Genomic DNA, 12,564 nt, shown 5'->3' with positions numbered 1-12,564 from the left:
TTATGCCACCCTCTATAATTCACCTTTCGCCTTAGTAGTTACATCCTTCACAACTTTGCAACAAGTCATATCTCATTTTGTCAGACCTTCTAACCCCAAACCACTTTTGTTGCACTTTTCTGAGTTGCCCTCCCTTTGTCACTACCCTGGCTATAGGAGCTGGTGTGCCCAGTACTGAACCCAGCACTCTAAGAGGGAAAGCAGAAGCAGCTCCTCCAAGTATCAGGTTACCATTTTCAGCAGCAGTAGCAATGTGAGCACTGTCTGTCGTGAGCTCTTCAGTCTGTCTGGGAACTAGAATTAAAATACACAGTCAACATAGGCAGTGACCAAGCTTTGACAATGTGTTAGATCTTCTCAAAGCAAAGAGCTGCAGAGAATGCCCAGCTTGAGGAGAGGAAATGCCACGGAGACCAAAATATATTCCGAGTACTACACTGTGGACAGGCCTCTCTCTAACACAGCAATGTGGTTCTGTGAGACTACAGGCCCCAGGCATTCAATGCTCCATCTTGTCTCCAGTATTTCCTCTTGCAAATGGGTTTATACTGGATTTTACAAATAAATATCCATTAAAGTCTAATAGAGTAGCCCTTTTACACAGGATATCCCAGTCAACTGTGGTTGTCCAGAAAAAGGTATTAGCTGACCCATCTTGTGTCTTTCATATCTTGGGACCAGCACAGCTACAATAATACTGCCGACTCTTAATGGGCCATTCTACTTTCAATGGTCTCTTACAATATATGCCAACTACTTATCTTAAACAATCTCATCCACCTTGCATTGAGCTGTGGTGCTCTGAGTACCTTCCCCAGATCTGAAGAAGAGCTCGGTCTGAGTTTAAAAGCTTGTCTCTTTGCCAACACAAGTTGGTCCAGTATAAGATATTACTTCTTCATCCACTTTGTCTATCTAAAGTTTGGCCCAATTTGAATGACTGAGTTGAGCAGCAGAAGGAAAGAGGCCGTATATTTCCAAAACATTCAAAGCCTTTAAACAGATATCTTCCATCAGGATATGATAAACAACTATGTCGGTTATCTGCTGAGCATTCCCACCCAGACTGCTGGGCATTCTTCTTACTAGCTACACATTCTATCATGTGTTTTAATAATAGCGGTATTCAGAGAAAGTGCTAGCTAGTGGTTACAAAAAGGAGCACTCCTGGATTCTGATCCCAACTTTGACACTTGTGTAAAATAAGAAAATGCACAAATCTTTGGTTACTAGGCACCTTAGATGAAAAATGCTATAAATGTGCAATTACTGCTATGTATGTTGACTCTCACATAGTAAGCAACAGATACTTGAACTCACAAAGCCATTTCTTACAGTTTTTTCTGATATATTCATAAATCCAACTTGTTTCTGTCTGCACTGACACTGAAATTCCTAGAGTGTTCTTGTCAGTTGAGTGATCAACATTATCAGATGTTTCTCTTCCACTACATATAAAACACAAATTGCAAATTAATTATGTATGGCAGCTGCAAAGAAATTGCTTTTGAAAATCTATTCACATAGGAGGGTTTTCCAACTTGAGTATTTAATACATTATTATAATTTTAGAGTAACACATGTATGTAGGAACAAAAGCCTAGAAACTCTTTTTTGCTATCTATAAGATTTATAGACTTACATTCAACCAAGTCAGTCTCTGAAGGTCTCCAATGGACTAGACAATTAAAATGTCCTTAAAAATAGCCTTTCAGATTAAAACATGAAAACCTCAGATCAATTTCTTTCTCAAAGCATTAAGAAGCAAGTATATGAACACTAAGTTTATTTTATGTTAAAATGTTATGTTAAAGTTTAAAAACTTTAAACAAAAATCCATGGTGAGAAATGTGATGAAATATATAAAGTCTGGGAAACCAGAATTAATGGAATCAGCATTTACAATTCCTGTGCTCCGCCATCAAGGTTGGCTGTTCCAACATTTGATTTTTTTACTACTTGTGTCTGATCACAAAGACCCTGTTAAGTGTCTAAAGCTCTTATATTGATAATTCAATGCTAAGAGCCCATTACTCATGAGTAAACTTAAAGACAACAAAAATGTAGATGCAGGCATAGGGAAGGAAAAAATGTTCAGTAGGTAAAGTGTTATCAATGTTAAATAAAGTCTATTGTAAACAGCACGGAGTTAAAAATTTTAGAAATCTCTCATGTATCCCCTCAATTTCTAACACTTCATGCAGAAGATTACAATCCACATCAGCTATACCATCCAAGCTATAAATAAAGCATAACATCAAATCTAAAATTAGGTCTGATCTACACTAGAAAATTAGATCATCCAGCTATGTAGCTCAGGAGTGTGAAAAATCCATCCTGCCCTTCTCTGAATGACATAGTTAAGATGACCTAAATCCCCGTGTTGATTAGGTTGATAGAACAATTGTTCTATCAACCTAGCTATTCCTTCAATGAAATGGATATATGGGCTGCATCCAGGTTGACCTCCAAAATAATTTTCAGGCTGCCAAAAGTACAGATCTTTTTGTGGGGCCTCCTTAGCCTTGGACTGCAGCTACTCAAATCCCTGGGTCCTGGTTCCTCTGCATACCGCCATTCCTCTCCCCATCCGCCCTGGGCTGGAGCTGCAAGCACTGGAAGCTCTGTTCATGGCTTCCCTTACCTGTAGGCTCCGCCCCTGCAGCTCCCATTAGCCAGGAATTGTGGCCAGTGGGAACTGTGGGCAGTCGTGCCTGTAGGCTCCACAGAGCAGTACACAGAACCACCTGCTTCCTTTCTTCCCCGGGGTCTGCGCCATCAAAGGGGAGCTACCCCAGGTAAGGTCCAAGTCCCCCAACCTTCTGTCCTGAGCCGTCTCTTGCACCCAAACTCCATCCCAGACTGCACCTCTATCCCTGAACCCCCTCCTGCAACCTAACTCCCACCCAGGTTCCACATCCCCATCTGCAGTCCTTAGCACCCCAAACTCTAACTCCCTCAAAGACCCTGCACCCCACCTCCTATCCTGAGCCCCCTCCTGCATCCCAAATGTGTCCTCTCTAGCTCCACCCCAGAGCCTGCACCCCCAGTCAAAGTCCACATCCACTCCTGCACATTTTGACCCCCACCTATAGGGCCCCACAAAATCTAATAGGCCTGGGCCCCAGAAAAGTTAATTTGGCCCTGATGATGGACATAGCTCAAATAATCAGTGCTCCTGCTGCTGCTTTAAGTAGAAGCCAAAACAGAATGGCTATGTAGAGAATGAACTACCCTTTCACTCACAGATACGTTCCCTCTAAGTCCTGGTAGAAGCTTATTCAAAGAGTAGTCTATGCTACCTCCCGTAGCCCATGCTGTGCCACCGCTGTGGATAAACAGAAGACAGCAGTCTCTGTGGCTGTGAGATCCCTTTGACTAGATCTACATCTTAAAAGCAGGCTTGAAGTATATTCAGGAGAAACAATGAAAGCAACAGAGATGCATAAGTAGCTTTCTTCACTGGTTCTAAAGTTTCCAGCTCATGGTCCTATCTGACCCCCACCAAGTCATATTAAATTCTACATATTAATATTGCAGGTGCTTACCTGCTTAACTTGCGTAATGAGGGAGAACAAGTTTCTCTTCTGATTCCGCTTAATATGGTAGGAAGGCATTTTGTACCTGTTGACAACAACAGACTAATCTATGCATGGAGGCAATACAAACAATACCAAGCGATTAAACAGAAAGGCTTTCCAGTGCATCTGCTGGTTACACTTTTCTCATGTATGTATGTGTTAAAATCCAAACTAAAACAGCTCCTGCTTCTTAAATGGTAGTTAGCTAGGTACTTTGTATGAGCAGAAATGTTACTTCGTTGAAAAAGGTGAAGCGTTCAAGAATAACTCCTGAATCTGTGTTAAGGGATTGTTATTGCTGGATGCAGTTTACACCTACAATACCACTATTCTCACTAGGCTTCCCAGGCTACCAACTTGGAGGTGCCAATCCCAGCAGAATTCAGTTGGTTGGCTGCTCCTTTTCTCTAGCACTGAAGATCATTTATGCTCACCCTTCTCAAAATGCCCTGGCTGCCAATATACTATGTTTCTGTATATAAAGCCCATCCAAATCTAAGATGTAAATACCTCACTGATGAGCTTTTGCCCTATGGCCCTCCTTGGCTATGTTGGGCCTGCTCTTGTCTCCTGTGTTCTTTTTGGTGGATCATAGAGCACAAGTTTCTCAAAGACTTGATTGCAGAACTATCTCTTGAAAGAGGTTGACAAACCTCCTTCCTTAGTTGCCATAGGACACATGGTAAGTCGCATTCCTTGTTTTTTGGCTAATTCTTGATAGTTGGTTGTCCCTTCCCCGCTTGTTTATTGGATCTACTAGACCTTCCCCTCTTACTCTCTCTTGTTATAATTGTGCTTACAACTTTATCCTAATTGTAAGCTTATCTATGAAAAGTATTTGAAAGATCATTTTTTGGAGGGCAGGTAAAGACAACTACCACTACCATAGCCAATGCTTAGGGAGGTTTCATTGTAATACCCAGATGCTGAAACATACTGGGGACAAGTGACCATCACTGCTGCACCAATGAGGACCCAAACCTGCTACATGAGAGATCCTGCTCTGTCTTTTCCTCCCTTGTGTCTCTTTCCATTTCCCACTCTCACTTTATCCGAAAGAAACTGTGCTGCATTAGCACAACAAGATGAGACAGCCCATCCAGTCTGCTCAGCCTGAGAGAGACCAATGAAGGAGACAGATTTGACCAAACCAACCAGATATTCCTGACGGGAGGCAAAACAGGCAACAGCTCTGAATGTGCCAGACTAAATCAACCTATTTGTGACTGATTTTAGCTGCCTGTATCCTGAGAACATCAACCAAAGCCATATTGCCCCATCCCTACTATCTTAGCTCTCTTCTCTCCCTTCTGTGTCCATCTGTTTTGTCAAAGACAGAAAAGTGACCATCATTCCTAAATTAGCTACATTCTCAGATCTCAGCTATGACTCTGTTTTGTTTCCAGACTCTTGTAATTAACAGTTCACTCTCATGATGACCCTTACCTTTGTTCCCGCAACCTAGGTATCTGCTCCACCCACTAGACCTGACTCCTGCTCTAACTACTGGACCAGACTGCCTACATCCCAATCCACAGCTCTCTAATCAATATTTCCTCTCTAAAAACACTTTAACTTTGTTCTGTATAATCATTCAATGTCAATGCTTTTTTGACATCTTTTAATTCTTTCCCTTTTTTGTGTGTTTTAATCAATAAATATCTGCCCTTTTGGCATAAACTTCCGAGTGTGATTTTCATGGTACTAACCAGGCTAAAGTCTCATATACCAAACTTGTTTACAACTGTTTAATGTGGAACAGTTACAGGTTATGCTAATGCCTTTAATTTGTTGGGCCCATATATGCCATCAAAATTAATGCAACATCCCCTTTCTTTGTATAGGTGGGAAACTGTTCCCTTGTGTTGATGAGTGTTTGCCTGAAGGTTACTAGAGCTCTATTTTCACAGGTTTCAGAGACCGAAGGAATCATTGTGATCATCCTATCTGATTTCCTCCATAACACAGACCTCAGAACTTCCTGCACATAATTCCTTGAGTGTATCATATAGAAAAACATCCAAATCTTGTTTTAAAAATTGTCAGTGATGGAAAATCCATCACAATCCTTGGTAAGTTGTTCCAATGGTAAATTGTTCATGTGATCAGGCTATCTGATATACAGGCAGTCCCCTGGTTACGTACAAGATAGGGACTGTAGGTTTGTTCTTACATACAAATTCAACTTAAGTCGGAACTGGCGTCCAGATTCAGCCGCTGCTGAAACTGACCAGCGGCTGACTACAGGAAGCCCGAGGCAGAGTTGCTCTGCCCTGGGCTTCCTGGAATCAGCTGCTGATCAGTTTCAACAGTGGCTGAATTTGGACGCCTGGGACAGAGCAGCTGGGGCGCTGCCGGGTAGGTCCCCGCAGCGCCGCACCTCAGCGCTGCAGGGACCAACCCTGCAGCACCCCAGCTGCTCTGCCCCAGGTGTCCCCAAGTCAGCCGCTGCTGAAACTGACCAGCGGCTGATTCCAGGAAGCCCGGGGCAGAGCAACTCTGTCTTGGGCTTCGTGGAGCCAGCCGCTGGTCAGTTTCAGCAGCAGCTGACTTGCGGACGGCTGGGGCAGAGCAGCTGGGGTGCTGCCAGGTTGGTGCAGTAGCGCCGAGGAGCAGCGCTGCGGGACCAACCCAGCAGCGCCCCAGCTGCTCTACCCCAGGCATCTCAGCGAGAAAAGCCTGGTCTGCTGGGGGAAGGGGCGCACTAGCTGCGCCCCCTCCCCCCAGCAGACCAGGGAGACGCGGGTGGCGGGACCGCCGAGACGTGCTGCGGTCCCGCCTGCATCCTCCGCGTCTCCCTGGTCTGCTGGGGAGGGGGCTCCCCCCAGCAGACCAGGGAGACGGGGAGCAAAGCCTCGGAAGATGCCGGCAGCGGGACAGCCGCGGCGAGTCTGGGCTGTTCCGCTGCCTGCGTGCTCCGCGTCTTTGCTCCAGGTCTCCCTGGTCTGCTAGGGGGGACTCCCCCCCCCCAGCAGACCAGGGAGACGCGGAGCAGCTTGTCTCGCCCCGGGGGTGGCGGGACCGCAGCGCATCTGGGTGTCCCGCTGCTCGCGTCCTCCAGGGCGAGCAAAGCCCAGTTCGTAACTGCGGATCCGACATAAGTCGGATCCGCATAACTCGGGGACTGCCTGTAGTTAGGACTGTATCCAGATGACTTTTAGTTTAGTGTCAACCAGACCTAAAAACTTCTGCCAATAAAGAGGACTGTGATCCGTTGTTCTCCATATCTACTGAAATCAGGAAAAGAAGTAATATGCTTAATCTGCAGGAATGAAGATTTAGATTAGATATTAGGGAAAAATCTTTCCAGCTACCAGAGTAGATATGCTTCTGTTGGAACAAACATCTGTCAGGAATGGATGGCTAAGCTTACTTGGTCCTGCCTCAGTGAAGAGAGCTACCCTCAATAACTTCTGGAAGTCCCTTTGATTCTACAATACCTGTGGTGGGAGCTGGTTGCTTTGTGGTCGTCTTCTGTTGGCTGGTCTCTGGTCTGAGTTCTGTGCTCCCACCAGACTTCCCTGCTAAACTCTTGTCTTGAGGCAAGCTAAGCAGGTGAAAGGCAATATGATTAGACTTTTAGGGAAAGGCTTTTTACCCATCAAGTATCGCTAACAGCCATGGTTAAGCCACATGGCTTGCCATTGCCTAAGGAATTTAGATTCCCGTTGCTGAAGATAAAATGCTGCATTTAGCTGATTTATATGAAATATATGGGTACGCTTAGAGTTCCTACTGGACAGGTGTCCTTATTATAACAGCCCCATAACTGTCCTCATTAGTCAGCAAGAATAGAACACCCAATAATAGGCTTATACTGCAGCAGGGAACATGTAATGTTAGGAAAATCTTTTTAGTATGAGGGCCTAATTTTGCCCTGTGATACATGTACACAGCTTTCACTAAAGGCAATGAAAGTTGCACATAAGATATCAAGGACAGAATTTCACCATTGTGCAGTTTCACAATGAAATCTATGAAGAAGCAAAGCTCCGGAATTATTATTATTGGGAATATTAATATGTAGGCATCCCTCTGGATGAATAACCAATTTTTCTGTGAAATTAGAGTGAAAGGAGTCTACTTGACTGATCATGGTTCTTTCCAACCAAATGATAACAGATTGACCTTTATTGAGTGAATGTTTGCGAATAAATGGTACAGACAGTATAATGAAAACTTTTGACAGTAGCATAGTGAAGCGAATGGATGCATCCAAGAGCAGGTTTGGGGTTAGGGTGAGAGGGTATCTGGCACCTGGGAGCCCGGTTACATGGCCCATGCCGTAATGCTCGGCATACCCCATGAGTGGGACCCACTGGTGGAGTGCCCCCGTCCTCCGGAATATTGTTCGTGCCCCTTCTGTGGGGAGTGCAGAGGATATGTAGATTCCGTAGGATGATGGGGCGGGGGGGGGGGGGGAGTTTTGGAGTGTGGCTTTTGAGGAGCCCGTAGAGAATAATGGGGAGCATGTGGGGCCCCGGATGTAGTTGGGAAATGGTTTGGTGAAGGGTTGTCTAGTGTATTCTGGGTTGGGTGGAGATGCTCTCCCTGTAGCAGGAGGTCTAGTGGTTTAAATAGGTGGAGTTATAGGTTCAAGAGGGTGAGCGTCCCACCGCGTGTCTAATTTTAATCTCCCTAATGGGTTATCACGGAGGGGAAGTAAGTATACTACTACACTTGATCTTAGCCAAAATGCCGAGAAATAAATAAGGACCAACATTTGGATTAGAGTGAAAGCAAAGAAGATGGTCAATTGTACTGATTGTGGCGACTTCCTGGTGGCACAGTCCATGCTTACAGCATGCCACCATTCAGATAATACAAATAAATTAAGTTTTATATTAAAATAATAGTTCAGCTGAGGCCTGATATAATTTCCACTGAAATCAATTCTTTGAATTCAAATGTAGATCCTTCCTTACCTGCTTAATGTATCTAATGATGTGGAAATTTCTTTTCTAATTCCTCCTAATACTGTTGGGTGAACTTTGGAACCTGTTACATACAAAAATCACTATTATTTACACTAGATTGTATCTGTAAACCAGTAAAAAGCATAATTCTGACCTGCTATAGTAGACTAAAAGAATTATGTGCTAACATGAATGTAAATTAAAAACAAAACTTATTTTTACTGAATTAAGACAGAAAATGCCCTGTTTTAGTGACAGTTAACTCCTCTTCCTAGCCTCAGATAAGGATGACTATCTTTCCTCCTCCATCTGATCACTCCGTGATTTTACACTCCAGATCACAAATTACCGAGGCAGAAGTGCTGGCGCATGGGTGTCTACAGCTAGTCTCTTAATTCTTGTGGTCAGGAATCTAAACAAACTTAATTGGGAAAGTGTGTTCAGCACCTCTGGAAAATCAGGCTAATATTTAGGGGAATATACATAGATTAAGGTGTCAAAGTTGAGGCATCCAAAACTGAAAATATAGCTTACACCCCATTTCTCAATACACTCTCCTTCTTGCCCTGTGGTATCTACTTCCATCTCCTACATCAGAGGTGGGCAAAAGGGCCTCCGCGTGTCAGATATGGCCCACCAAGCAGATTAATCCAGCCCACAGAAGCCAATTAAGGCCTGAGGGCAGAGGAGTGTGCGAAACTTCCTCCCGCCCTAGCAGGACCACACAGCGCTTTGAAGCGCCATGCACTCCTTGCAGGGCAGGAGGAGATGTCACCTGCTCCCCCGCCCTCAAGCCTTGTTTGGTCTGGGGGAGGGAGGAGCACTCGAAATTTCCTCCCCTCTTCCCCCGCCCTGCGAGGAGAATGCAGCACTTCGAAGTGCTGTTCGCTTACGCAGGGCGGAGGCAGGGGGGAGGAAGCTTTGCGCAGTTCCCCTGCCCCCAGACCCTGACTGGCCTGGTAGCAGGGGGAGCATGTGAAGCCTCCTCCCGCCCTGCGAGGAGCACGTAGCACTTTGAAGCACCACATGCTGCTCGCAGGGCAGGGTAGGGCAGGAAGAGGCTGCATGTGTTCCCCTCACCCCCAAGCCAATCAGGGCCTGGAGGCGGAGGAGCTGCGTGAAGCTTCCTTCACTCTGCCCTGGCCCAGCAAGGAGCGTGCGGCACTTCAAACTGGCATGTGCTCCCCAGCCCCCAAGCCCGGATTGGCCTGGGGCAGGGGAGCATGCGAATCCTCTTTCTGCCCTGCCAGGGGAATGGATGCCTAGTGGTAAGGGAGGACAAAGGGGCTCCCACACCCCTAGACTATTCATGGTCTAGGGGTGGGGTAGCCCAGAAGCATCCTGCCCCTTCCAGTGTAGGCCCCACCCCTTCTGGGGGAGCCCGGCCAAAAATTATTGCCCACCCCTGTCTTACATGCTCCACATCACCACTTCCTCCCTTTTGGTAGGTACTGATGTCTCTCTTCCCTTCTAAATACCCAATGCATTACAACCCCAGTCTCTAGCAAGGATGGGATTATGTCATGGTACCTGAGCCTGGAACTGGCTGCTCTGTGGCTCCATCCTGGAGGCTGCTCTCTGATTCCACCTCTATGCTGTCATATTCATGCTGTGAACTCCTGTCTTCAGATGAGCTAAGCAAGTTGAAAAGACACATCTCTGCATAGCATGTATTGTCTCACTAATGACCACTGTTTATAACTGACTTCCTTTAGAGATAGGTCATCTATTTCCCTCTCCTTGAATAAAGAAAATACCACATTAGGAAGCACATCAGTATTAATTCCTAGCAGATATATTCATAGAGTCCCTCCTCCTCCCCTGGCACTTCTGCTGATTAGTCTCAGCAGAAATTCAAGAACTGAATAAGCATGAAGACTGAAATAAGGCTAAAGCAGAAAAACCAGGTACATCTAGGTTTACTCAGTCTGGGAACTGAAGGGAGGACAGTAACTGAAGATAAGGAATAGTGATAGAAATGTAGCCGTGTTAGTCTGGTGTAGCTGAAGCAAAATGCAGGACAATGTAGCACTTTAAAGACTAACAAGATGGTTTATTAGATGATGAGCTTTCGTGGGCCAGACCCACTTCCTCAAATCAAATAGTGGAAGAAAATAGTCACAACCATATATACCAAAGGATACAATTTAAAAAAATGAACACATATGAAAAGGACAAATCACATTTCAGAACAGGAGGGGGATGCGGGGGGGGGGGGGGAGGAGGAGGAAGGAAGGTAAGTGTCTGTGAATTGAAGATAAGGAGACATTAGTCAATGAGGACAGACCAAGTGATAAAGTGTTATGCTAAGGAAGTTATATGTGACATCTGGTAGGTGCAACAAAGATTACAACGTTATCCTGGCTGATAGGAAAACGTCTAGCATTTAAATACAGGGATGACTTTGGGGAACCATATTGCCATGAAACAAGGAATGATGGACTAGATGATCCACTGGAGAGCTGCATAAACACCAATGTATCTAAGTTGATATAAGTAAAGATGGAATAGGGGGATGAGGGAAGATAGGAAAAGAAGATGCCTTAGTAGAATATTGTACAGGCAGTCCCTGGGTTACATGGATCCGACTTACATCGGATCCCTACTTACAAACGGGGTGAGGCAACCCTGCACTAGCTGCTTCCCCCCAGCAGACCAGGAAGACGCGAAGCTAGCGACACCCCCCCCCCCAGCAGACCAGGGAGACGCAGAGCGGCTTTTCTCAGCAGACACCTCAGCTTGAGAATAGAGGACTGAGGGAAGTGAGGTGTGGGAGAATAAAACTGAGCTCTGGAGAAATGTTTGGCTAGAGTTTCCCCTACAATATGTACCAGTTCCGACTTACATACAAATTCAACTTAAGAACAAACCTACAGTCCCTATCTTGTACGTAACCCGGGGACTGCCAGTATTGCTAACTCTTAAGATCACGTATGACAACTTCATATCACTGCTGAACCCAGAATAAAACAAATCAAATCAGTTGCTTACCTGCTTCGTCCTTCATAGGATGAAGATGAACTTTCTTTTCTATTTCCTTTGGTATCTGTTGAATGCAAATGTATGCAGATTAGTTGTACTGCAAGATATGCAGCCAAATGTGCAAACATAACTCCCAGAATGCGAGCTGGATTAGAGAAATGGCAAAGAATTTTAAGATAAGATATTAAGGGTATATATTCAGTGACTCCCATTCTTCTTCTTGGTCCCCAGAGCAGTAAATAGAAAAGATACTCCATCTCAAGGATGTGGAGGGATAATGTTTTGCCATCAAATCAGGTTCTTAGAACTCTTTGGCTTCATCTATCAACAAAGTGGCCACTTCCTCCCAATTCACTTTCTGGACACAATGCTTTACTGTAGAGCTGCTGAGAACATTACAACACAAGTGAAATTTCCAACCAGCTCTCACTTTAATGGCAACAAATCAAATGAGGAGATGGCAAGAGCCCCAGTGGCAGAAGTTTTTGTTCCAAAAATAAATAAAAATTATTTTGACAATCTGCCATTACTCTGCAAAAAGCAAATTTATTTCTCTTCACCCTAGTAGCAAGTGTGTCCCACAATAAGACTGAACAGAATAGACGATAATCTTGTTAATCACAGCTGCTACTGGTCAGTTTCAGAGTTACAGTTTTCTTCTTTGTGGCTATGTCTACACAGCTTCCCTCTTCTGCAGAAGCCCATGCAAATGAAGCACGGCTTAGCATATTGTCATGCTTCATTTGCATAATTAATTAGGAACCATTTTGCGCAAAAAGACACCGTCTACACCACCTTTTTGTGCAAAAACAGCTCCTAATTAAGAAAATGAAGTGTGGCAATATGCTAATCCACGCTTCATTTGCATAAGCTTTTGTGGAAGAGGGAAGCTGTGTAGACTTAGACTATGAAGGTAACAGCTTGGATCCAGACTGAAATGTCAGCCTTGTGGTGACACAGTAGTGCCTTAAGGGAGACAAATGCTGAGTGCTGTCTACTTGAGTTTCAGATGATGTGAGTGTTTTGGATCATAAACTGTATGGCTGTGTCTACATTGGCATCCCTTTCCGGAAAAGGGATGCTAA

General features: G+C 44.8%; 1 protein-coding gene and 1 long non-coding RNA gene across 5 annotated transcripts in view; one reads left to right on the top strand and one right to left on the bottom strand.

The window, feature by feature from the left end:
• The window catches only part of LOC142830772 (uncharacterized), a 47,098-nt gene that overhangs the window by 14,872 nt on the left and 19,662 nt on the right, over positions 1-12,564 (top strand). The window lies entirely within an intron of this gene.
• Positions 1-12,564, bottom strand: part of ERICH6 (glutamate rich 6) — a 33,127-nt gene that overhangs the window by 17,906 nt on the left and 2,657 nt on the right. For 3 of the 4 annotated variants that reach the window (XM_075937718.2, XM_089780819.1, XM_089780820.1), the window contains exons 2-8: positions 11,489-11,543; positions 10,028-10,131; positions 8,507-8,579; positions 7,022-7,128; positions 3,549-3,624; positions 1,336-1,448; positions 232-294 (exon numbers count right to left, since the gene is read on the bottom strand). In XM_075937718.2, coding sequence (XP_075793833.2) covers positions 232-294; positions 1,336-1,448; positions 3,549-3,624; positions 7,022-7,128; positions 8,507-8,579; positions 10,028-10,131; positions 11,489-11,543 — 591 coding nt within the window. Of the gene's footprint in view, positions 1-231; positions 295-1,335; positions 1,449-3,548; positions 3,625-7,021; positions 7,129-8,506; positions 8,580-10,027; positions 10,237-11,488; positions 11,544-12,564 lie in introns of all 4 variants that reach the window. The other variant, XM_075937719.2, reaches the window with a different exon arrangement.

The sequence above is a fragment of the Pelodiscus sinensis genome, chromosome 10 (assembly GCF_052426305.1).
Source record: "Pelodiscus sinensis isolate ZL-2025 chromosome 10, ASM5242630v1, whole genome shotgun sequence".
Taxonomy (NCBI): domain Eukaryota; kingdom Metazoa; phylum Chordata; order Testudines; family Trionychidae; genus Pelodiscus; species Pelodiscus sinensis.
Note: the sequence above shows the minus strand (reverse complement) of the source record. Positions and strands in the feature narration are given on the sequence as shown.